The sequence below is a fragment of the Pogona vitticeps genome, chromosome 8 (genome assembly GCF_051106095.1).
Source record: "Pogona vitticeps strain Pit_001003342236 chromosome 8, PviZW2.1, whole genome shotgun sequence".
Lineage (NCBI taxonomy): Eukaryota > Metazoa > Chordata > Lepidosauria > Squamata > Agamidae > Pogona > Pogona vitticeps.
Window position 1 is genome coordinate 28286242 of NC_135790.1, and position 24904 is coordinate 28311145.

At 50.1% G+C, this 24904-nt stretch overlaps 2 protein-coding genes across 8 annotated transcripts in view; one reads left to right on the forward strand and one right to left on the reverse strand.

The window, feature by feature from the left end:
* Window positions 1-2394, forward strand: CLDN25 (claudin 25). Its single transcript, XM_020794811.3, has one exon. It carries the CDS (start codon window positions 122-124, stop codon window positions 809-811), a length of 690 nt encoding a protein of 229 aa, XP_020650470.3. The 5' UTR covers window positions 1-121; the 3' UTR covers window positions 812-2394.
* Window positions 2274-24904, reverse strand: part of USP28 (ubiquitin specific peptidase 28) — a 26379-nt gene continuing 3748 nt past the window's right edge. The window contains exons 3-26 of one of the 7 annotated variants that reach the window (XM_072979336.2): window positions 24157-24283; window positions 23320-23440; window positions 22722-22884; window positions 21547-21633; window positions 20875-21012; window positions 20210-20283; window positions 19406-19482; window positions 18619-18764; window positions 16705-16832; window positions 16355-16450; window positions 15442-15615; window positions 14852-15054; window positions 13159-13229; window positions 12235-12463; window positions 11174-11365; window positions 10839-10978; window positions 10456-10653; window positions 9486-9581; window positions 7817-7995; window positions 6903-6981; window positions 5785-5864; window positions 5118-5241; window positions 4352-4547; window positions 2274-3689 (exon numbers count right to left, since the gene is read on the reverse strand). In XM_072979336.2, the coding sequence (XP_072835437.2) occupies window positions 3514-3689; window positions 4352-4547; window positions 5118-5241; window positions 5785-5864; window positions 6903-6981; window positions 7817-7995; window positions 9486-9581; window positions 10456-10653; window positions 10839-10978; window positions 11174-11365; window positions 12235-12463; window positions 13159-13229; window positions 14852-15054; window positions 15442-15615; window positions 16355-16450; window positions 16705-16832; window positions 18619-18764; window positions 19406-19482; window positions 20210-20283; window positions 20875-21012; window positions 21547-21633; window positions 22722-22884; window positions 23320-23440; window positions 24157-24283 (3294 nt within the window). In that variant the 3' untranslated portion in view covers window positions 2274-3513. Of the gene's footprint in view, window positions 3690-4351; window positions 4548-5117; window positions 5242-5784; window positions 5865-6902; window positions 6982-7816; window positions 7996-9485; window positions 9582-10455; window positions 10654-10838; window positions 10979-11173; window positions 11366-12234; window positions 12464-13158; window positions 13230-14851; window positions 15055-15441; window positions 15616-16354; window positions 16451-16704; window positions 16833-18278; window positions 18359-18618; window positions 18765-19405; window positions 19486-20209; window positions 20284-20874; window positions 21013-21546; window positions 21634-22721; window positions 22885-23319; window positions 23441-24156; window positions 24284-24904 lie in introns of those variants that run through there. The other 6 variants (XM_072979335.2, XM_078379608.1, XM_078379607.1 and 3 more) reach the window with 6 other exon arrangements.

Consider the following 24904-nt stretch of genomic DNA (forward strand, 5'->3'; position numbering starts at 1 on the left):
AGCACTTTTGAGGCCAGCCGATCCGCCGCATGCACGCGCGGCCCTTGAGAAGCTGTGGGAGCGTCCCTGTCCAACTGCACCTGGAGAAAAAGACGCACCGTCTGCACACAACAAAGTGAGCATGCCTATGCGCTGCAGGACCGTTGCTCACCTCGGGGGATTCATTCTCTCCCTCTTCGGGTGGGTCTCCTCATGTGCCACAACTTCTGTGCCTCTCTGGAAGAGCCTCAACCTGGAGCTCAACGAATTCGAAGTTTGGAACATGGGCCTCTGGCAAGTCTGCGTGGTTCAGGACGAAAGCGTCATGGAGTGCAAAGACCACCCGTCTCTCCTGGCCCTCCCTTGGGACGTCAAGCTCTCCCGGGTTCTGATGGTCGCCTCCAACCTGGTGGGCTTCCTTGCCTTTTCTCTTTCCGTCCTGGGGTCCAGCTGGCTGAAGACCAGAGGCCAGAAACCAGGGCTGAAAAAACGGCTTGGCACGGCGGGAGGGATCCTCTTCTGCCTTTCTGGAATAGCCACCTTGGTGCCGGTCTCCTGGATCGCCTACAACGTTGTGCAAGAATTCTGGGACCAAGCCTTGCCCGAGATCATCCCAAGGTGGGAGTTTGGCATCGCATTATTCCTGGGCTGGTTCGCTGGCTGTTCCCTTGTGCTCGGTGGGTTTCTGCTTCTCTTCTCTGCCTGCTTGCCAGAGACTGAAAGGCCGTCGGGAGAGGTAGTGGCCAACCTGAAGCAAGAGGTGCAAAGGCTGCCCCCCATGTCAAATCATCATCAGTATTCACCCCCTCAGAATGCATACCTTACCATCTAAACCCTGGACCTCAAGACCTGCCAAAACCAGAAGGGAGACTGTTGAAATGATGGTTTATGACTGACGAGTTAAGATTATCGAGTTGCAGTTCGATTCTTTTAAAGGATGTTTTAAATGGGAAATAACACCAGGCGGAAAACTATCTGTGTGTACCGTCTGTGTTGCCTTACAAGTTCAAAGGTAACATGAGAGATTCTTCCACCCAACCATTTTTATCTGGAGGACTCAAGCTGGGTGTATGGAAATAAAAGTTGTTTTCCTTCCAATATTTTTGAGTGCAACACATTTACTATGCAGGGTTGAGGAAGGGAGAGGGTCCTTGAAGTCAAATCTGCTCTTCTCAACAAGGCTAAACAGTTCTCCTTCCTCATAAATTGGGTGCTTATGATTAATAAAGCACACCTCTTGACCATTAAGAATTTCAGTTAAAAGGGATGGAGTGCTGATGGGCGCCAAGCCAATGTCAACAGCCTGAGAAACTTTCCTTTGGGGATGGATGCCAGACGTCAAGAGGCACTTGAGAATTCACAAAGAAGCCCAGAAGCTTCTTGGTTCATATTTGCTTTTCACAAGATGGGGGGTCAGAAATGGCTGGCCCTTGAGACAGGCTGGCCCTCATTTTGCAGGGGTGGGAGAGGAACCTTCCTTTAAAAAGAGCAAGGAAGGGCTCAGGCCTATCACTTCCCATGGCTAGTCAAGCCTCCAACTGGCCTCCCCAGAAAACAGCTTGGATCTAGACAGGTCTACTCAGAAGTCACCCTGATTAAGTTTAACGGGACCAAGTCCATGAGCACAAGATTTCAGACCAAATCGGGGCATTCATTCTGAGCAATCACTGAGAAGAGAGTCCCAGTTGTCGGTCCTGCATAGACAACAGGTCAAAGAGCTGTCATTTGGAAAACAGTCCCAGTTTAAAACAACTTCTGTCATCGGTACTGATCACCAGTTGATGAATTCCTTTAAGAGACGCTGGATATATACAGGTCATAGATCGCACAATATACAGGCATCATTCTTCTGAATTCCTCTTGAATAACTTCTAGAAGTCCATCAGATTCAAGCTGACAGGGTTGTAGAGTAGGGGAAGTACGGCCAAATTCAGACATCAAGATTCAATCTCAGAAATGCAGGGACCTTCTGGATCACAGAGGAGGCCACGTGGGGAATCGGACGCCCAAACTCTGGCTCTGCAGCATAGCAGTTTATCCCACACTGGGAGGTCAGTCTTGGAAACCAGCCGAGAACCAGCATTACAGGCTGCAGCACGAAACGCCTCTTCCGTGGAGGTGCTAAAAATGCCCCCCCCCCCCCATTTTGACGCAAGTTAGAATATGAGTATTTCGGGGGTGGTCATTGTGAAAATGACTTGCTACTGGTTGTCACTCATTCCTCCCAATGACCACACGGCGAAAAAAACAACAACACGAGAGACCTGAGAAGCATCAAAGAAAGGCACTCCGGGTTCAAACAGGGTGAAATACTTTATCGCGCTTTAAAACCAGAAAAAAAGTCTTATCAAATAGGCATTTCCATTTACATCCCAATCTCAGTTTAATTAAAATCCTAAAGGCAGCTTAAAAAAATATTTGGAGGAAAATTAGGCCGGTTAAAATGTATGTCCTTTAAAAACCGTTTCGGCAATTGGCCCTGAAGGAGATCCTCCTCGGGAGGGTCAGGGGCAACCCTTCCTCGCAGGTTTTATTTCCCCTCCTCCTCCTTCTTCTTCTGTTGCGCTGGAATGACTCTTCTTGCCTCCGCACACCGTCCCCGTTCCCTCCCCTAAGGAGGAAGTCGCGACAGCTGTATTTCGAGTCGCTCACGGACACGTCCAAGACAGACACGAAGGCCTGCATTACGTGCGCCAGGCAAGGCGGTCAACGTCTTCGGTTAGATTTTAACTCCAGAAGCAACTTGGAAAGGCCTCAACTTACAAGCGGTTTTTCCTCCAGAGGTAAAACGTGTGCATTATTTAGGACAGACCCTCCAACCCCCCCAAACACATATGACTCAATTTGGCTTACTCCCTGAACTGGTCCTGTTCTGAGACCCAATCTGAACAGGATAGGGACCATGGGTTCAGAGTCCCCCCCCCCACAGTGTTCCACATTGGCCCTGTTGCATTTAAGCGCACCCCCACGAGCAGGCCCACGTGAATGCAGTGTTGATGTCCCAGTGACAACACGGCAAGCCGGATGCTATCACGTCGAGGACACGTCGGTGGGCCAGCCTGCGTCCTGAGTGCATCTACAACGCTAACAGGGCGTGCATCGTCCAAAAGCAAACCACCGTCACCACCATCTCTCAGATGGGCACCACAGAAGTGAATATGTACAATCGTCGGTTTAAAATTGCACACTTCTAAACAATAACGTGATTAATAATCCCCTCCACCCGGTGAGTGAAAGAAAGGAAAGGCAAATGCTGTCACAGGCCAAGGGACAACATTTACAAAAACCTCAGTGCAAATTCCCGCTCAGTGGCGCATCGCGCAGAGCGCACACCCGAGGGAGCCCCATTTCCTGGAACCCTTCTCTTAAGCACACAGAGTCGGGGGGTTGGGTCTGGATATGGATTGCCTGAGGGTAAAATCACTTCTCTCCGATTCCTTCTAAGAGTGACTGGTTGCTGGATTCCAACCCCCCCCCCACATCCCCAGGAGGTCTGCGGTCTCCAGCATCCGGATCCGGCTGTCTCCGGACCTCCTATTTCACCGCTACAGCAGAGGCCCTGTGAATGGATTCCATCACGGCTGCAAAGCGGCTGCAGAGGTCGTAGGGCGAATTGGGACGGATGGTGGGGGGCTCTCTCAGCACCACCCCCTCGGAGGAGCAATCGAAGAGGCAGGAGAGAAGTTCGTTCAGCTTCAGTCGCAGGTCCTCTGTAGGAGGAAAAGGAACGTACCATTACGATGGGGGGGAAACCTCAACAGCAGCAGCCGGTATCATTCTGGCTCTGGCTGAAACCCAAGTTTCCTGAAGTCTAGAGAGAGGAGCAGAAAGAAGAAACCGGCAGAATGGGATATGGGTTGAGATAGGCAGTGTTCATCAGACATCCAGGAGAGGCAGCACAGGACGAACCGGTGCAGTGCTCACGAAAAGCATGGCAGCTGAGAGGCAAGCCGCCCTTCTGCACAGCCGCACGTAGGTCTAGAAACTGGGGAAACCGCAAGATCCCGTCCTTCTGAACGCGTTCACGTACGGCAGCGGTTCCCAGCCTTGGGTGACCAAGGGGTTCTTGGACTGCAACTCCCAGAAATCCCGGCCAGCAGAGGTGGTGGTGAAGGCTTCTGGGAGTTGCAGTGCAAGAACACCTGGGTGACCTAAGGCTGGGACCCCACGGTGACACAGTAGCACAGCAAGGCAGGGTCCTTCCGGGAAGCTCTGCAGCCAAGGAGCAGGAAGACGCATTAGAGGGCAGCTTAACGCCTCCAGCCGCTTTCCGGTGGGTCTTGAGAAACGGGCAGAGGTGGGAGATGGAAAGAGGCCAGTTCGCAGCCCCTACGGAGGCGGTCTGGTGGGCGGACTCAGATCCCTTTCTTACCGTTCATATCTTTTGCCATGTAGTCGCACCATTCGCCTCTCATGAGTTCAAGGGCTTCCAGGTCGTCCTGGGAGAGATTACTCTTGATCAGGAGGTGCATGCAGGGTATAATCAGGTCCTTCAAGAGCTTCACGCCTTCGTCCACGTTCAGCTTGTCGCCGCTCTCCAGCAGAGTCGCCGCAGCGTCGTTCAACTTCTGTAAGCAAAGCCAAACAAGAGAGAGGTGTTCATGGCTGATGCTCCTCCTCCACAGCACTCCCGCCCCCAGGGTTTAGGGCTGCCTGCGAGGCTGTGGTGAGCTTTCAAATGGGAGATTTGGGGAACGGTTTGGGTTTCCCGAGCAAACAGGAGAAAACGGAGACCGCTCACATTTCTTCCCTTCCCGTGGAAAAGGACTCGCAAGGAGAAGAGAGACGGCAAATGTCACTAAGCGAAATTGCTGCACCCCAAGGGGAACTTAGGAGAGAGACCTCGCACGTCTGAGAAGGCCCAAGAGAATCAAAACCTGCAAACAACAGAGGAAGGAGCTTCCACTGCTGAGGCTGTGAGTCCCGCTGATTGCAGGGGGCCATGTGGGTTTTCTTTTTTGAAAAAAGATGCCTACGGACAATTCAGGTTTAAAAGGGAAGTCAAACAGAACTGTCTGAACGTGAAAGTAAGGCGGAAAATCCAAAAGCAGGGATTTGGAAGCTGCTCATCTGGGTCAAGCAGCTTTGCTTGGAAGGTGTCAAAAAGGGAGAAGGGGGGCGACGCTTTTCGTACATACCAGGAGACACTTCCTCGTGTAGAGCGCGATCAGAGATGCATCGGCCCCTCTGTTCGGTCCTTTCGCCTGCAGGGCCATGTTGTTCTGACAGGCATGGATCAGGTAGGACACAGATTCGTAGTACCTTGGAGAAAGATAAGAGGTTATCGCTGTCGAACGCTAGCATTTCCATCATTGCGCCGCACCTGGGTTGCAGTTTTTGCCCCCTCCAGACATGCTCCTGCCGTCTGGTTGACCCTGTCCAGAAAAGAGACCGTTCTGGAGCATAAATACATGCAGGGAGAGGAGGAGTGAAAAGGTGTAGCGTTTTAAAGATTTCATTCTGAGAAGGGCAGGATCGAAAAAAGTCACTCGGGATCCACATACTGTGAAGTGTCTCCTCCATGGTTTCTCCAATTGCTTGGGTCTTTTTTCAGCAGGCCTGGGTGACTTTCAATAGATACTCAATAGTGCATTTTGGCTTGGTTTGTTGAAGACTTACTCGCTCATCTCTCTGGTCAACGTGTGAGTTTTGAGGCCCAGTGTGGCCCTTCCTCAAAGCTCACAAGTCATGACCCTCCTCTGCCCTGGCCCTAAGCATTCACTGTCCCAAAAGGACATTGAAGTCCTCATCGCCCCCCCTCCCACAATTTAATCACAATAACACCGTTAAGTGTCCACCACTTACTGTTGATTCTGATAGAGCTCCAGGCCTGTTAAGAGGTAAACCGACACCTTACGAAACAAGCTGTAGTCTTCGTGCCATTTCTGCCCAGAAAGACAAAATGATCAAAATCTACAGGATGCTTCCGATAATGAGTAAACCCAATGACTTCTCGCTCAGCCTCACTCTTCTCTCTCCCATTTCTTTTGCAGCTTTGGATAACTGCTGTCGCGGCTTATTTATGAAGTGCAAGGACTCAAGAGCAACAGCAATGTCTCCCGACCAAGCTCATTTCGGGACCGTGCTTGCAAATGGCGTCTGCGATCAGACGAGCATCGCTACCAGCCCGCAAGAGTTTCCGCCCTGAACACGAAGCAGCCCAAGCTTGTGGGCTACCATCAACGAAGAGCCGACAGGCAGGGAACACTCAAACACGGCAGCATCATAAATCACCTACTGAAGACCGCAACGCACTATATGCTAGGGTTTTGGAGAAGGAGATGGCATTTATCTGTTTTATTTATGGGCTGCAAGCCTGCCTGAAAAGATGGATCTTCGGCTGTCAGTGGAAGGAGAGAAGGGAAGGGGCCAGCCTGATTGCCCAAGGGGGAGCATCTCATAACCACAGAAAAAGGCCCTTCTCTTGTGTCCCCACCAGCAGTGTGTGCTCCTGGCCGTGGGACCGAGAGGAGGGCCTCCTCTGACTATCTTAAGCATCAAGAAGCTTCAGTAGACATGCTTTCTTCATGTACACAGCTCAACATTTCCCCAGCTCAGTATTTCTGATTTTATCCAGGCGTGATGGAGAAGAGATCTCCTACAGCAGTGGTCCCCAATCTTGGCCCTCCAGATGTTCTTGGACTTCAACTCCCAGAAATCCTGGCCAGCAGAGGTGGTGGTGAAGGCTTCTGGGAGTTATAGTTCAAGAACATCTGGAGGCCCAAGGTTGGGGACCACTGCCTTAGAGTACAGGTCCCAGGGGAGAAGAGGCCATAGACAACTCTGTCTCCCAAGGACCTGGGTGTCGTCCAAGGAGCAAACGCCTCCGACCCCAGGGCCTCCGGGATGCCACAAGCCCCAACTGCAGAGATGGTGTGTCCGGATCATAACTGGAAATGCATTTTGGGGACAAATCTTTTTACCTTGTATTCCTCCATGTCCACGTCATCAGGTCCAATCTCCTTCAATTTTGCCTGTGCCACCTTCATAATACTAATTGACCTGTGAACAAAGAGCAAAGCAATGCTCAGAAGCCGAAGTGTCCCAGACAAGAGGTTTCGGTCTCGTTTGCTCTGTTTGCACAAGACACCGACCCTCTATTTTAAGAGGTAGAGACACATTCTATCACTGGAAGAGGCCTTGTGGGATCGGACAAGAATGGTTACGGGATATCACCGCTTTTATCTATGAGGAGTTGGTGTGCCAGCTGAAAAAATAAGCAGACTTGCAAGAAAATAGGTAATGTTTAATATGAATCAATACCACCTGATGGCTGAGCATCACTTCCCTTAGAGAGCACTCAAGACGTGCATTTTTAGGACTCTGCCTAAAAACAGGATAGCCCAAATTCAATGACTCTGCACGAAAAGGAGGTGACAAAATAGGTCACACAAAATGGAATGAATGAATTCTATTTTAGAAGTTTCGTTGATGGTAGTGAGTTTTAAATAAACAAACAAGCTTCCTTTTAATTTCATAAGATCTTTCCAAATACGGATAAGAGGATTTTGTTATCATCCAACTTAAAATAGTTAAATGAAGTCTATACAGAGAAAAATACTGCAAGTTATTTTTTTCAGCTTTCCCCCCTTGTTTTTAAAGACGTTATCCGTCGGTGCCTCCCCATTTCATGGAAGAATTAAAGCCCCACCCCTCCCCTTAGGCCACACCCCCTTTTGAGACAGAATCCATTCCCCAAGAGCAGGGGCCCCCCTTGAAACCACAGATCCTGTCCGTGGAGGGACCGGAATATTTCCAAACCATTTCCGGCCGTGCGCTTGCCCATGTCCTCCCACGAATCTTGACTCTTGTCCCCTTTTATTGGCTCCGAACGAACCTTTCGTCGTAGCTGAGGTTTTTGTCAGCAAACTGCTCCAGGAGGCTCCGCTCCACCACCTGCTTCGGGGCCTTGTTCTGCAAGAGGTAAACTAAGACGTGCTGGAGCCGGGGGTCATTCTGCGGCGTCGGGGACTCCATAGCCAGCAAGTAGAGCCGGGAATACTCTTCGCGGAATGCCTAGGGGAGCCAAGGATTGGGGCCATGTCACTTCCGTTCGTTATGGACCTCCCTCAATGGCTCCCCACCCTCAATGCAAGGAATAGGCCAAGATGTGAACTGCGTCTGCCCCCCCCCCCCCAAAAGATGATATCAGGGCGGCCTCGTTCCTGCCTTGTAAGGGATTGGCCCAGAAATTGTGCCTCCGACCTAGCACCACCTGGCCTTTCTGGGGCAGGAAGGAAGGTCTGTGTTCTTTGCCGCACCCAAGAGGCACCAGCGGTCAAAAGAGTTTCCCTTTTAAGGTTTGTTTAAGCCCACGGTTAACTTTTTACACTCTACGAAGTTTCGCCAGGGAATATCACTGGGGTGCATCCTGTGGTTTAACTTTTAAATAAACACTCAGAATTCTTGTGGTTATATTGCAAATTTCAGTGGCAAATCAGGAGCCGAGCCTGGTGTAGGCGGCGAGTCAAATTAACAGCCACTCAGAACTCAGGACTTACTTTAAAGGGTCTTTCTAATTGTAGAGAAGATGGAGCACCTCCATCTTCCTAATTTGAGGCCCCAAAGTTTCCAGAGACTTCTGTAACCTCAAATTGGAAAGAAGCCCCCCCCCCAGCAACTGAGAAATAAACTCAAAAGCCAAAGAAAGCAGCATGTGAACCAACCAGACAGCCCCCTTCCAGAGGAAAAAAGAATGGGGCAAGTAACGATCTTGATATTTCACTGATTCTAACGATGACGGGGCAGCCCCGTCTCTCGCATAAAAACACGAGCTTGAAGAGGTCACAAAGTTCTCAGAAAGGAGGTTTCCAACCCACTTTGGTGTTTCTCCTTGGCCACTTGCCCATGGCCATCTGCAAGATGGTAGATACAACATTAGGGACACGGGTGGCGCTGCGGGTTAAGCTGCCGAGCCACTGCATGGTTGATCGAAAGGTTGAATCCACACAACAGGGGTGACGCTCCCGTTGCACATCCCAGCTCCTGCCCACCTAGTGGCTCGAAAGCACGCAAATGCAGGTCGATGAGCAGGCACTACCTTGTCGGGGAGGTAACTGCGTTCCGTGTCTAGTCATTCTGACCACAGAAAGCGCCTACGGACAAACGCCAACTCTTCGGCTGACAAATGGGGATGAGCACCGGCCCTTAGAGTAGCACACAAATGGGCTTAATTGTCAAGGGGAACCTTTGCCTTTAGATATGACATTAGGTGGTTCTCCGTGAATCTCTCCACCCGGAAAAACAACAATCTTCTCCGGCAGACAAGCTGGAGATTAAATGTAGTGACAGCCCTAACTAACCCCCCAGCAAAGTTGTCATCCGCCTCCGAAGATCTGCTTCTTCGCATGTGTCAGGGAGGGACACTTATGTCACACAGATGGCAGCCCCTCCAAACTTTGAACAGACCTATTTCATGCAAGGGCAGAAAGACGGCCGGCCCGGGGGGGGGGTCACCCCACTGCAAAAAAACAAACAAACCCGTGTGTCCGTATTTAAAGCAGTACCTTCACTAGCCCTGCTTCAGACCCATCTCGATCAAAAGTCTGACGGGCTTTAGCAATAGCCAGGATCACACCTTGCATTGCAGGACTAAGCATCACCTGCCAGGACAAAGAGAAAAGGAAGGAAAGAAAGGAAAAGACAGCTAGCAGCAAAGGAGTTACAGCAAGAGGGGAGAGCATAGGGGCGCATAAAACTAACTCATTCTCGGTTATGCAGGCAGAAGATCGGGTTCTAGCCTGAGGGCTCACCACTCCTTATGGAATGACTCTATTCCCCTAAGCTAACGCTACAGCCTCAGCTACGTCATGTTCATTTTTTTTTAAACCGGCAAGCCTGTTTCAGCTGCCAGCTTTTACACTGACCCCCACCCACCCACAGCACACACCCCAACAATGAACACTGCCTACACCATGTGGACACAAACCTGGCCATGCCAAGGTAACTTTTCCCCGGAGAAGGAAACCACCAGGTTTCGCACCACGGCTGCGTATTTTCCAGACTGCTAGAAGGCTTGTGGGCAAACCTTGTGCCCCAGTGGCTCTTGGTTGGAGGGGGGGAAAAGCCCCCCAAGTTCTAAAAAGAATGAGCAGCGGGAAGCGTCGCAGTGACCCAACAGATGGTGGGAGGGTTTGGGAGGGCCAACTCAGGACAATGCTTTGAGCCGCAGGAGGTAAAATCAACTCTAATGGGGTTGACCCTATAGCTTTCCGTAAGGCAATTTGGTGACCTGGATCAAATGAAATCAATGGTAGATCAGTGGAAAAAAACAACAACACCACGCTCACCAAGTGGGTTTAAAGGCAGGGCTCTCAGAGACCGGCTCCCAATGAGATGCTTTTGGGCTCCAGGTGGCCCAGAAAAGAACACCAGAGAAGTGGGGAGAAGACCCACCCAGTGAAGGCCAGGCTCCGATTCCTGCCAACGACATTTCCCTACAAAAGCAGCCCGACCGAAAGGCATGTGGCCGTGTACCTCCTCGTCATATCCATCGGCATCCGATCTAACTAGAATCTTTCCCACACTGGGGATCTCCACTTCAGAGATCTGAGAGCCAGGCGGGGCGGAAGGCTCCGGGCTCCGAGCCTCCCGAGGTGCCGCTGGCGCTGGTTCCGCCTGAACTGGGAGGTCGGCTCCTTCTGGGGGGAGCTTCGCCGGTTCGGCCTCCTCGGACTGGGGCAGCAGAGAAAGAAGGAAAGAGGAGTCAAGAGTTACGAAGTCAAGGGCCAAGAATGCCAAGAGGAAGAGGTAGAGGAGAGAGGGGAGAGGAGGAAAAGGCAGAAGGGCCGGATCTCGGTTTAGGCAGAAGGCTGACATGGAGAGAGCCGCGACTGTCTCCTCGAGGACTCTTCTCGTACCTTCTCATAAGCGGCCTGCACCCCACCCATCTCGTAGGCCTTGCCCGTCTTCTCAATGGCGAGGGCCGTCTGCTCCCTGGAGATCACGGCGTGTTCCGAGGAGAGGGAGCGCACACTGCTTTCAGGCGAGCTCGATTGTTCTGCAGGCAGAAAATGAAGCACAAACTGCAGCCCATCTTTGGGGTCTTCGTTATCCGGCCTCCGAGTCTTCAGAGGAAGCAGACCCCTTGGCTGTGTCTTCCCCACCAGAGCTGGGTGGGTTTCGCCCCATGTTTAATGGGGGAAAGCGGGAGGCCGGTCAACCAAGAGTAGGAAAGGGCGGGCGCTGCTCTCACCTTGGATCGAGTCAGAGGAGAGATCCAGAGACTCCGAGGAGGGCGTCGACTGGTCTTTCAGGGGGATCTTGGAGGACTGCTCCTCCCACTCGGCCACCTCCTGCTCCAGCTTCCAGTTGTCCTCCTGGATGTAGCGCCGGAGTGCCAGAGGCAGGGCGTCCACTTCCTTCTGGATCTGCCCTTCGCCATCGTCTACAAAGGAATGACACCCGTGGGAGGCAGGCGCTTTCCCCCGCCCCTCCGCCTGACCTCCGGAGCACTTCTTGGGCTCACAGCATCCCCTGGGCATCCCAACAACAGTTAACCTTTGCCGGCTCCTCGTGGGTGGAGCACTCCTTGTCGCCAAAAAGAGGCGGGCCCTGAGATGCTTCCGATTTCTGTCCCACCCACACGCGACGGGCCTCTTTAGGCATGGAGGCAAAGTGTCCGGCCTCAGAGGATAAGCCGTGGATGAAAAGCCCTGGCCACAGGACAAGGGAACAGAAACCCTTCCCCTGCCCTTTCTGCCCGTGCCTTCTGCTAGTTCCCAAAGCATTGGCCAACTCCTGTGTAAGCCCACCACCACCTCCACCGCACGCATCACCCGATAAGGCTAGGGAAATAGGTTTAACTTTTTAAAAAAAGAGCTGTACATGCTTCCTGTCAGTGCACTGGGGTCCCTGAAGGAGCCATCGTAAAGCAGAGGGCAATGGGGGTTGTCCCCACCCCAAACACACACGTTGTTCCGGACACCTGCATCTCCTTCCTTGAGATTCACAGCCCATCGGCTGTCTTACCCAGTAACAACCTTGGAAGGTGACAGGAAGAGGCCACTTACTCCGGCTTCGAGAGCAGGGGTTCCCCACTGTGGGTAACTCCCCACTGTGTTCTTGGACGGCCGCTCCCAGAAGCCTCCGCCACCGGCTGGGCTGGCCAGGGTTTCGGGGAGCTGCAGTCCAAGAAGACAGTGGGGGAGTTACCCACAGTGGGGAACCTCTGCTCTCGAGGAAAGAGAAGGGATTCCAGGCCTCCAGAAAAGACAAACCTCTGTTTCAGACACAGAGCAGAGGCAGAATCCTCACCTGCAGCAAAGTGGGGCAGCTTCCTGTTGATGTACATCAGGCAGTAGGCGCTGGCGTTTTGCAGGCCCCCAAAGGAGTCCCTCTCCACTTCTTCCCAGGACGACTCGGTCACCGAGATGTCGTTGTACTTGAGCCACGTCTTCCGGGGCTGGTGGTGGATGTAGGCCCAATAGTGTCCGGCGTTGGCCTGGCCTTCGTGGACTAAGACGGCGTGCAGATGATACGGGACCTGTGAAAAACAGACACAGGCATCCGCAAGAAGCTGTCAGGTTTTTATTTTTAGCAGACGAAGGAACATGAATCTCTCTGGAGAGATTCCACCAGACATTCCCAGCTGTTGTGCCTCTAAGAGCTACCCGTGCATACAATGATGGCATGATACGCAGTCACGCCTTGCCTCCTGAAGCAGCCCGTGGCTCTAGAGATCGGCAGTCAGTGCTTCACCGAGGGGGGGGGGCTGTGACAAACTTCATGGCCCCTTCTTGGGTCACACCTACCCGTTTAAAAGCCAGTGTATCAGAGAGAAATTGAAAAAGGAGAGAGAAAACGGAACCAACTCTGCTCCTTTGTATACTTAACACATCTGGCAGAACAGGAGGGGCATGTGCTAGAATGTCACCTGTGGTCTAGGTGGGAGCCTTACTTTAGAGTGTAGTACATTGATTCCTTACAAGATGCGCCCTCTCAACTGTTGGCACTCTGCCTGTTTAAAAATCTAGGCAGAGGTTACTGGGACTGGTGGTCTAGTGTTACCTAGAAAGGGTCAGGTTTCCTCGGAAGAAAAAAAATGTCCCATCACCGTTATCCTCTTTCCCCCTGCCCTGGGCTATGGGGTCAGACATGCAGGACTTTGCTTTCAAGGAACTCTCAGCCAAATTCAACAGGCCCCAGGACGTCACCAGGTGAGAACTCTTGACCTCCTACCTGCTGGAGTTGAGTGTCCGAGTACATCTGGCCCATGGCCTCAGAGAGCAAGGCGATGGAGTTCTTCAGATCTGTTTAAAAAAACCCATTGAATGCCCACGTTTAATGTGAGAGCTCCACCTAGCCACCCAACCTTAAGAAGAAGCCAAGGATGGTTCGGCACCAGCAGGGCGCCTTGAAGCCATTTGGAAAGAGACATGCAGGAGGTGCAGCCGATAATATTCTCCCAAAACGTATGTCTAGCTTTTGCGCTACACATGCGGCAGTTGCACAGCCCTACAAGGAATGACTTACGATCATAAATCATGGAGTGGGAAGGGGCCTCTAAAGGCCATCGAGTCCACACACACACCCCGCTCAAGGCGGGCATCCAAGTCAAAGGAGACCTGCCAGAGGGCTGTCTAAATTTCTCTTGAAGGCCTCCAGTGTTGGAGCGCTCACCACCTCCCCATAAGGTCATGGGTTCCACTGTTGTACTGCACTAGCAGTTACATTTTCCCTGATATTCAATCAAATTTTGGCTTCTTGTAACTTGTGCCCATTGTTGTGTGTCTTGCACTCTAGGATGATCAAGAACAGATCCTGCCCTCCCCCCCAAATGACAGCCTTTCAAGTATTTGAAAAGTGCTATTATATTACCCCCCTATATTCTTTTCTCAAGGCTAAACATGCCCAGTTCTTTCAGTCTTTCCTCCAAGGGCTTGGTTTCCAGCTCCCTGATCATCCTCCTTGTCGCCCTCTTCCGAACTTGTTCCAATTGGTCAGCATCCTTTTTGAAGTGCAACGTCCAGAACTGGACACAGGACTCAAGATGAGGCCTAACCAGTGCCGAATAGAGGGGAACTGGAACCTCGTGGGATTTGGAAACTAGACTTCTATTAATGCAGCCAAAAATAGCATTGGCCTTTTTTGTAGCCACATCATGCTGTTGACTCTTATTCAGCTTGTGATCCACAATGACTCCAAGACCTTTCTCGTTTGTAGTATTGCTGAGCCAAGTATCCCCAGCTTGTAACTGCATATTTGGTTACTTTTTCCTTACACCTACAGTGCCATGCGTTAAGGCAAAGAAGGAAATGTTGCCCGGCTGGGGGGGGGGGGGGGTGGATCTGGAAGTTAGCTTCCCAAAATGCAGGATTTCCAAGCTCTCAGGAAGAGTCAAAGGTGACTGAGCCTGCCATTCTGCCAGCATGATGTTATTTGTTACAAACCCAGGCACATTGGGGGGGGGGGGGGGAGCTAATTCCTAGAACCCAGCTTTTTTTCAAAGAAGAAAACTCAACCTTCTGTCCAAGGACTTCGCTCCCCATATCCTCACAAACCACCAAGAGTGAAACTTGGCATACTTCCGCCTTGACCCAGACAACCAGTTTTTCTGTAGCTGCTGCTGCTGCTGCCACACGGCACCTTCCAGCCCAGTTATGGTTACTCAATATCCCATCTTTCTGCCTGAAGAAAGCTTTCCAAAGCAACCGGTTCACAGCAGCGAAATATGTCAAGCATAAAGACGCAGGCTTCCTTCAGCACCTTTCCTGCCACGACACCCAGCCTGCTCAGCTGAACCAAAGCCTAGGGGTTCAACGAGGGGGCGTTGGAATCAGCAGTCCCTCAGGGACGCTTATTTCAGCTTCTTCCTCTCTCGTTTCCTCAAGGGCAAGCTAGAAACCAGACACTGGATTCTCTGTGCACTGACCTGCCATGTCTTGCTCAACGTCTTCCCTCCATCGCTGAAGACAAGTCATGACAATATTAATGTTGTCCTCTGAGGTAACACGAGGAGCTGGGTATTCTGGCATCTCCACAGAACCTCTGGATGCCCGTAGTGGCCCGTTGGCTTGAGAGACAGCTGGAGCAGAGGCTACGTATTCTGCCCTCTCCGTTTCTGTGACTTTTACACTATGAAACAGACAAACACAAAGCGGTTCAGTGGCTTTTCAGTAAATGGAAACCAACACGCTGCTACTCTTGAGTTCTAGCGGACAACAGTTTGCTAATGTTTATTTTTCTGCCGATTTGGGGAGAATCCCTTAAAAGTAACACAGACAATGATCATGTTTTTTTCAGCACTGCCATCTCATTTCTTGTTTAGAGACAACGGTGCTGAACAATCACAACGTTTGCCGTAGGAGAATCAGACTTTCAACCAAGCTCTTATTCAGGAAAGAGAAAAATTACAGATAATGACTCTTGTCCGTCAGAAATAGATGAGAGGCTGGAAGTGAGTTTTCAGGAAACCGACAAACTATGGCCCCATGACCTTCAAGAAAACAAATAAAGTTTTACCTGCTTTGTGCTGGTGGAGTCTCTGAAGGTTGGCACTCAACCTGGGCTTCCGTTGGTGCTGAAACCTGGGTGCTGAGCACACCAGGAGAGGACCGGGTGCTTGCAAATTCCAGTACGTACTGCAGCATGTCTGGCAAGGGGAAGCGGGTGGAGCCAGACCCATACCTCATGTACCTAAAAATGGTCAAAGGCGATGGTTATGGCCACCTCTCCCACATGTGGCTTGGCACATCGCTACAAACCTGTGCTAACTGGATCAAAAAAGCCATTGTGGTGGAGCGGATAGCATGATGAAGAAAGACCTGGATTCAAATCCCTGCTCGGCCATGGAAATCCACTGGACAGTGGCCCTGGCAAACCAAGCCTTGAGCATCTCAGATACCGCAGAACCCCTGAGGGTCGTGGCAAGAGAGATCCAACTTAATGGCACGTAAGACAATTATCAAATTCCAAAGAGACAGGGTTTTATTAAATAAGATTAGTCACAAAAAGGTTTTTTTTGCCTGCCACACACTGGCATCTACTAACCATATAAATGTAAGGGTTCCCCTTGACATTTTTAGTCCCGTTGTGTCTGACTCTAGGGAGTGGTGCTCATCTCCGTTTCCAAGCCGTAGAACCAGCGTTTGTCCAAAGACAGTTTCTGTGGTCACGTGGTCAGTGCGACTAGACACAGAACACCGTGACCTTCCCACTGTGGTGGTACCTATTTATCGACTTGCCTTTTTACATGCTTTCGAACAGCTAGGTTGGCAGGAGCTGGGACAAACGATGGGTGCTCACTTTGTCACGTGGATTCGGTCTTACGACTGCTGGAATTCCGACCTTGCAGCACAGAGGCTTCTGCGGTTTAACCCACAGTGCCACCACGTCCCACTGCTGACCACATACACTGCAAGTAAAAACTACTTACTTTTCCAGTTTCTGCTGAAGACCTGCTATCTGATCTTTCAGTTTCTTGATCTCTTCTCTTTTGGCTTGGACAAGGTCCTTGTTACTGTACAGGAACCTAAAGAAATATATTTCTGAGCCATGAATCTTTTCCACTGGCCCATACACCCTCTCGCCACACCACTATAGCTCAGTGGTTGAGGCCTCTGGCTGTGGAGCCAGAGGTTGGGAGTTTGATTCCCCACAGCTGCCTCCTTGATCCATTGGGTCCCTTTCCAGCTCTGCAGTTCCGAGATGATTCTAAGATGATCCACTATTTTTATAGGAGGCTTTGAAAGACACAACGAGTGGACTTTTTCTGCACCACCTTACCTGTCCATATAAATGATCTTTGGGAACTCTAACTTGTTGTGGATCTTCTCTGGCTGTCCAATGGACTGATTGAACTCGAATCGGGAAAGTTCAAAGGTCAACACCGGAGGAAGCTTCGTAAACCAGCGCTGGGACAAAGAAAATAAATAAATAAAATAGGTATATTGGCTTTCAAATCTAGGAGAATGTCATGCTACAACGCCTTTATTTATTGATGCAGAACACAAAGCCACATCTAATGATTTTAAATACTTAGACCACTGTATCTCACCCACAACTATTAGACCTCATTCACCTACGTGATTTACCCAGAATAATCCAGAGGTTGGGCCTGTATTCAATCATTTGGTACACAACTAACGATTACCACCTCTTCAGAGACAATTTCTACTAAACATCGGTCAAAAGGATTTTCCAGGGCAATGCTAAAAATATCTTTGAGCCTCTCCCAAAGGTACCTAGCTTTTTGTAGACCTCTACTGTCTGCGGCTAGACAGGTCTTCCGCGTTGGCGTTTGTGCCCTCCCCTCAGAATGATCTGCCTCAACCTGAGCTGTCCTGGCAACTTAACGGCTGCTTAAAATGGCGCAAGAAGCTCTACCCCTCAGCCAAGTTTTACCCCAGGGGACAGGGGCTTCCCAGGGCATGTGTACTGTGTGTTTCAAATGGATTGTCCTACCTTCCCTCCTTGGAATGTGTTTTTAGTGTCGCTGCTGCTCACCATCTTTTAGTATAGCATTTTTTTGTTCTGTTTAAAATATCTTCATACATACTGTGCTTAGCTTTAAATATTGTCTTTTAATGATGAACGCTGCTTTTGTATACCGATTGTTTCTAGCTATAAATATTGTCTCTTGATGAAATGAGCCACCTTGGGTCTTTTAAGAAGGTGGGGTTAAAATATTTTAAATAAATAAACAGAGCACAACATCTGCTCCCACAAATGTTGCCTATTTTCAACAAAAGCCAACACAAAGACTCCAGATTCCCTACCACCATTTTAGGCTCACCAGAGCCGATAATTAGCTTGAGGGCAGCAGCCTCGGAAGATCTATTTACCGGATTCCTGTACAGATTCCTACAATTCTGTGGAGTTTCAGGTAAGAAACACCTCAGATTCCCAAAGCAAAAGAAGGTGATTCTCTTCAGCTTTCGGATCCCCTACCTTAAAATTCTGGGAAACTATATGACAAAACATCTTTGTTTAACAGCCATTTTAACCTTTCTATATATTTTCCAAACTCTGTGCTGTGGGCATAAATCTCCTCACTTTTGCTGGTTGAAACTCTACCCCCCCCAGCCACCTTCTTAAGCAGCCTTCCTTCCTACGTATACTTTTCCACGTGCATTTCCAAAAAGGGAAATTCTTGGTATGTAGCCTAATAGGACTCCGGACAGCTTACAAATATAGTTGAGATAAGCAGCACACGGCCGGCCCCATGAATTCAACTCGGAAGGAAGCACCCCAAAATCAGCAGAGGCAGAAGACTTTGTTAAAATGATTGGAGAGAGAAATATAATATAGAGGAAGAGGAAAGGGACAAATTTATATATATATGTATAAAAAAAGCATACCATTAAGTTAAGAACTGTATTTTACCCTCCGAAAATATGGAGGCAGGGGCTCTTCCCACCCTACTCAGGTACGGGTAAAGCTTCAACAGAAAGAGAAACACTTTTACCACACTTGCTCTTCACAAGACTCGTTTACAAGGTCAACCCCTGACACCGATGAGCTGCTACAGTGATTTTACCCTCTTAGCAAGCCAGCTGACCTTTCCCGTCAGCCCCTACACACTTCAAATTGATTGCACCCCCACGGCAATTTTTGCTCGCCCAAGATTTTACACTCTCGTAGTTGTGCCAATTCTGCTTGCAGGCAAAAAGAAAAAAAGCACAGCCATCCGCAACTCACCTCTTGTCCGTACTTCACTGACTGATTGGGCGAGGATCCGGCCTCTTTCTCCACCATGGCTCCTTCCAAACACTCAATCAAGTTTTTATAGCAGTTCACCTGCAAAGGATACTGGCCAAAGGTCTCTATTTTGGAAAAAGTTTTACCTGAAGATGAAGCGGGGGGAGGAAAAAAAAACCCGTCACAAAAAAAAAAGGAAGGATTTATTTGAAAACATAGCTGCAGAATCTTCCAATTATTTATTCATTCGTCTCTCTTTGCCTGGATTAGAAACAAAATGAATGACAAATGTGGGGATACCACGATTACATGATCTGGGTTCCTGCAATACGTATTTCTTCTAGCCCAAGTTTTGTATTTTAGGAGGAAAATGTTTTCCAAAGAAATGAGACACACGGCTCAGCTTTGGTCACTCTTGAGCATGGGAAGCTGCCTTACTGAAGGGGGAGCCCATCCTTCAAACAGGGACAACGGGCAGCACACAACCCAAAGCCCTTTCTAACTGCCGTTGTTCAAAGGTTATTATATTATTAAATATTAGGAGGAACCTCCTGAGAGCAAGAGCTGTTCAGCAATGGGAGGAGAGAGAGAAGATTGTCTTTCCTTGGAAGTTTTTAAGGAGAGGTTAAAGGGGCCACTTCCAGGTCCCCTGCAGCTCCATCGTTCTATGGCTCAACCAATCTCGCATTGGGCCACGTCTCTGATGCTATTGCTGGCAGAACACATCTGCAACGGAGCAACACCCAGCTACGGAAAAAATATCCAACATCACGCTCTGGCAGCTTACCTTCGTGAATACCTTCGGTTAGGTAAGTCCCGTAAAAAAGCTGAACCATCGGGTTCTCAGATTTATCCTGGGAGCTGCTGCTTCAGACAGAAGAAGGGAGAGAGAGAATGACAGCGAGCCGAGATCGCTGGATGCAATGCCACTTTTGGGGGAAAATTCACCACCCTTCTGCATTCTTTCTCCCTAGGTCAACCATCAACCATGCCAATCTCTTGCAAACCACCCACAGATTTATTAGTAGATCATTACAAAGACTCAGCCGGTCCCTGCAGGATGGATCCCCCACAGTACAAGTGGGAGATCCCTAGCCCCCAACAGCCCATTCCATTAGACAAGCCTCTTCTGTAGCCTGAAATGGCACAATTCATTGTGAGATTGAGGCTTCAGAGAACTACGCTCAACACAATACTGTAAGATTAAAACCTCAACACTCCCAACTCTCAAACCTGGGTATACTGAACCTCGGCATGGAGTCGTGATTCACAAATTTTAATGGCCAACTTAGATACAAAGTCAGTGATGTTAAACACAGGGGATCATGGGCCCTTGAACAGAAAGCGGCTAACACACAAGTCACTTTACTCAGAGGATGCCCTTTTTGCCTAGGGGAAAAATGTTCATGTACCCAGTGGGAGCTGCCACATTTTATTTTAATTAGGATCTTAATCTGAGCCCCCAAACAGGATACCAGGATGGTGTAAGAAACAGCTCTATTTCTTTGCAATTAACAGCGTTAACACATGCGTTCCCTTTTGTGTCATTTACTAAACCCAGTTAGGAAGCAGAAGTTCCAAGAGCACTCACTGAGCATTCACAGTCAGCTGGAAAGCGTCTTCCAACCAGTCCAGAAGCTTGTGAGTAAACTCGCTCACGTCTTGCTGGAAGAAAACCAGAGACCTCCAAATTAGTGTAATTTTGTTTTTGCCACCTGCTTTTTACAAACAGCTGTCACAAAGGTTTTACAGTTTGGGTCTCAACATGCATATCCATCCATCCATCCTCCCATCCATCTAACCGGCCACCTTTCTCCACAGTACTAAAAACATAATGTTGCACATGAAGGAAAACAAGCTACAAAACTGATTAAAAAACAATTAATAATTTAAAACAAGTACTGAAAGCTCAAAGTCTCTGCCAGAGGCGAAGTAAGTGAGAATGTGGTTCTCCATGGAGCCCTACAGATTGCAAGTCTAAGAGTTTTCACAACACTCCTGCAAGATCTGAGATTATGAAAAATAGCCTGCATGTGGACAAGTTCCTGCCTTGTCCAACGGCCTGCTCTTCCCAGGATGTGGGCCGATGGCCACCAAGCAGCCACCGAGGCCACGCTAGTTCTGAGAGCGGCCTGACGGACAGAGACGCCGATCCAAAGCCGGGCCCGTGTCTGGCCCCCACCGCCGCCGCCGGCTGTTCCCCAAGACAGTGGCCGCACTAGGCAACTCCGGATAACCAGACTCCCTTGGGCTCACCTGCTGCTCCTCGGGAGACCTGAAGGCGCCCCTGAGCATTTCCAGCGCCGTCGTCGGATCTACAAACTTACGGGATGTTCCCAGCATTAAAGCAAAGAGATACTGGAGCTCCTGCATGAAGGCAATGTTCCTTTTCTTCTACGGAAGAAACAAAGCACAACAATTGGGTTGGCAGAGTCCCTCTTCCACTTCGTTTTACTGTGTTTGACTTGCCCTGCAATTATTTTAAATCTTGAACTTGCTCTGGTTGTTTGTGGTCACCCCGAGGCCTCCCACAAAGGGCAAGAAAAGAATCATCATTCAAAGAAATGTTGGCCAACTCTTCCTCTGACAAACGCTAGCCACCCCCACCGTGTCGGAACAGTTGGTGAATAACGTCCGTTATGCAAAGAGGTTGTGTCTTTACGCCACATTTTCTGGACTATCTGTAGGCAGTTTATTTTGGGGGTCTGATTCGTTCAGCAAACGCACTGGGCGCTCACGCCCCTCTGGGCTTTGTCGACGTCCAGACTCTGTGCGTCAATGACTAACGAGTGGGATCACGGGATCAGTGAAAAGGGAAAGACAGCTGCTCCCCTTCTGCAGATCCACCCACACAAAGATCCAACTCCAGTCTTAGGCCACGACCGGATATCAGGATAGGAAAAGAAGGGCTCGCTCCGGATGGCTTACACTTCGGCTGTGGCAGTTTTCAAGGACACCCTCTGGGACGGAGTAGCTGAGCACCAAGCGTCGGAATTCCGGCAGCTGGAAAAGAGACTGACAAGAGAAACCCCGTAAGTGAAAACCTCATCTCGAAGGATCAGAGCAAGACCGCCATCGGCCCTCACATTCAGCTCACAACAGAATTTGTCACTCGGCATTCATGGCTGTTCCAAATGTTATTTCCCAAGCAAAAGCAGAGGAGAAAACACTCTGCTGACCAACTGTCCCCTCTGAAGGGGGTCTATTAGGTATAGAGGAGCAAGTGTGCGTGTGTGTGGTACCCATATGCTTAACTCTGCCTCCAAATGAGATTCAGACAATAATTCTTTCATCCAGTGGTGCCAGATCCTCTCAAACCCTTATATTCACAGAATCATGATATAATTGAGTTGGAAGGGGCCTAGAAGACCATCCAGTCCAACCCCCCTGCTCAAGACAGGAATTCAAATCAAAGCAGGTCTGACAGACGGTGGTCCAGTTTTCTCTCCAAGGCCTCCAGCATTAGTGCTTTCACCTCCTGCCAAGGCCGTTGTTTCCACTGTTGTACTACTCTAACAGTTAGGAAGTTTTTCCTGATCTTTAGCCTAAATCAGACTTCCCGTTGCTTGAGCCCATTATTATGTATCTTGCACTCTGGAATGATGGGGAACAGGATCCTGCCCCTCCTCTGTAGGGCTGCCTTTCAAGTGTTGCAAAACCGCTATCCCATCCCCCTGCAGTCTTCTCTTCTAAAGGCTGAACAGGCCCCATTCTTTCAGTCCTTCCTCATCGGGCTTGGTTTCCAGTCCCCCAATCATCCTGGCTGCCTTGCAAGTGAGAAGGTGACTCGTGGGACTGTTAAAGCTTCAGATGCTGTCCCTCGCCTCCTCGCAGGTGGAGACCAAAGGGTGTTGAAGCCCCAGACAGAATTTCAACGGGACATCCATTTCATCTGCTCTGTCTTGGAAACATGGACCCGAAATGCAGCTAGGACATGTAAGCAGAAGCCACAGCACTATTTGCAATGGCCACCAATTGCAGGCCCAAACACAAACCGGCATACGTTAAGGCAAGGAAAGACAACGCCTACCCACCCAGCGAGCACCCCCCCCCACGTCAGCCTAGGCGCACGATGGCTGGAAACCCGAGCAGCACCCCCTTACCTGTATGACTGCACTGAACCAGCAGGTGTTCCCGATATTTCTCAGCCCCACCGGCCATTCGGCCACTCTCTTCCAGTCATTGGGGGAAGGATGCTCTCCCCACACTTCACACCGTTTCCGTTTGGAGCGGTTTGTGCTTTCCGCTACGCTCAGCTCACAGGCCCTGCCGGGAATCGTAAGCCAACAGGTGATCACGGAGGAATTGTGCTGCATCACAAGCGCAACTACGGTCAAACCCACAACAGGCTCCCACACACACACACACACCGTGTTCCAGATGAGAGGGAAATTGCTCTGAAAACAGTCTCTCTCTTTGTCTCCCCATCAAAATACCGCTATGCTTGAAAGAGAAGCCGACCAGGACAAGAGGAGGGACTCCTGATCAGGCCCCTCTTCTGTGGGGCTCGGACGTAGGGCCAAACTTCCGTTTCAAGCATCGGACTGCATAACTAAGGCATCAGCAAACGATGCTCGACCCAAACCCAGTCTGGGGAAGAAACAAGAAGACAGTCGCTCCTCCCCCTGCAGGAACCAGGTTGCTAAACCGATGCACACAACAGAAAAGGGGGGTGGGGTGGAGAAGCACAATTTAGCATACCCATTCCCGGCTGTGTTGGAATCCTTGTCTGCGACCACGCGAGCGCTCGGGAAATTCTGGTCTCCAGAAGGAACGGCGGCCTGAAGAACCGTTTTGCAGTCTTGCGTTCCCTCTACCGGACCTGGAATGCAAGGTGACTGCGATTCCCTAGGAAGCCTGTGCCAAACCTCCTCAGACAGAACCAGAGAGGGAAACACCATCTAGGATGATCGGACGCCCAGCCTCGTGGTCGTGCAAGGCCACATTCCGATCGCCACCCTAATTCGCAGCCTCCCGTGTGCAAAACACAATCTGGATGGGGTGTGCAAGAATACCACCGGAAAAGGGGCATTCGAGGTCCATCCAAGATTCAAACCAGACCGGAACGCGACCTCCCACAGATGGCCTGGTCTTTAGATTAGAAGGGGAGCCCAGTCTGACTGGAGGCTGGCGCACAGCTCTGAACTGCAAACTTGGAGGGAGCCAGGAAAATAAGTTGCACGCAAACACTCACATGCAAGCTCACTTCCCATTTAAGGCACTTCCCTTGCTGTTCTTATTGTGTACCTTCAAGTCACGCCTGACTCATGGCGACCCAACGAAGGAGCCATCTCTAAATTGTCCTGTCCTCAATTGCCCTGCTCAGCTCTTGCAAACAAAAGCCTGTGACTTGGCTTCCTTTAGGGAATTTGTCCATCTCGTATTGGGTCCTCCTCTTTTCCTGCTGCCTTCCACCTTTCCGAGCACAATGGTCTTTTCCAGAGAACCCTGCCTTCTCATGACTTGCCCAAAGTAGAACAGGCCCAGTTTATTAACTGGTGACAGAGATATCACAGTTGGAGGCCAAGGGTTACCTACCTGTGGCCCACTGTTGGCTAATCGCACTGCCTTGGTGGCCGGTGGTTGCCTCTGCTGCTTGGCCTGACTCTTTTGCGTGCCTCTCCGTGAGGAAGCGGACCGCCTGCATTAGGTTCCCATCAGCAGCCTGTGGACGAAGGAGGAGGCAACATTTGCCACATAGCAGGATTATAAAGCTGCGTGGGATCAGCTCTCTCAAACTGCAGCACACCCACTGTTTTTCTGGAATAGGAGCCAGGGTTAAGACTTAAAGGAAAACATCCTTAATTCAGATCTTCCACTCTGCCTGCAGAGAGAGCAACAACTTCACAGGAGGGCAAGGGGAAAAATAAAAATACAGTGATGCCTCGCTTAATGAGTGCACCGTATAACGACGAATTCGCATAGCGATCTCTTTTTTGAGATCGCTAATGCGATCGCATACCGATGGTCTCTATGGCCAAAAATTGCATTGCGACGATTGGTAAGCGTTTCGCTTACCGATCTTCGCATTCTGATGTCGGGAAATCAGCTGTTCGGCGGTTCCAAAATGGCCGCCAGACGACCCCAAATGGCATTTTCGCACCCTGCCCTCACTTACCGAGGGCGCGAAAATGGCGGCGCTATGAGGAAACATCGCTTAACGGTGAGTTTAGAAGCCATTGGAACGCATTAAACTAAATTTAATGCGTTCCTATGGCCTTTTCCTATCCATATAGCGATGTTTCCCCATAGCGATGGTTAATCCAGAACGGATTAACCTCGCTAT

Coding starts and splice junctions, on each gene's coding strand:
- CLDN25 (XM_020794811.3), top strand. CDS start 122: ATGCCTATGCGCTGCAGGACCGTTGCTCACCTCGGGGGATTCATTCTC.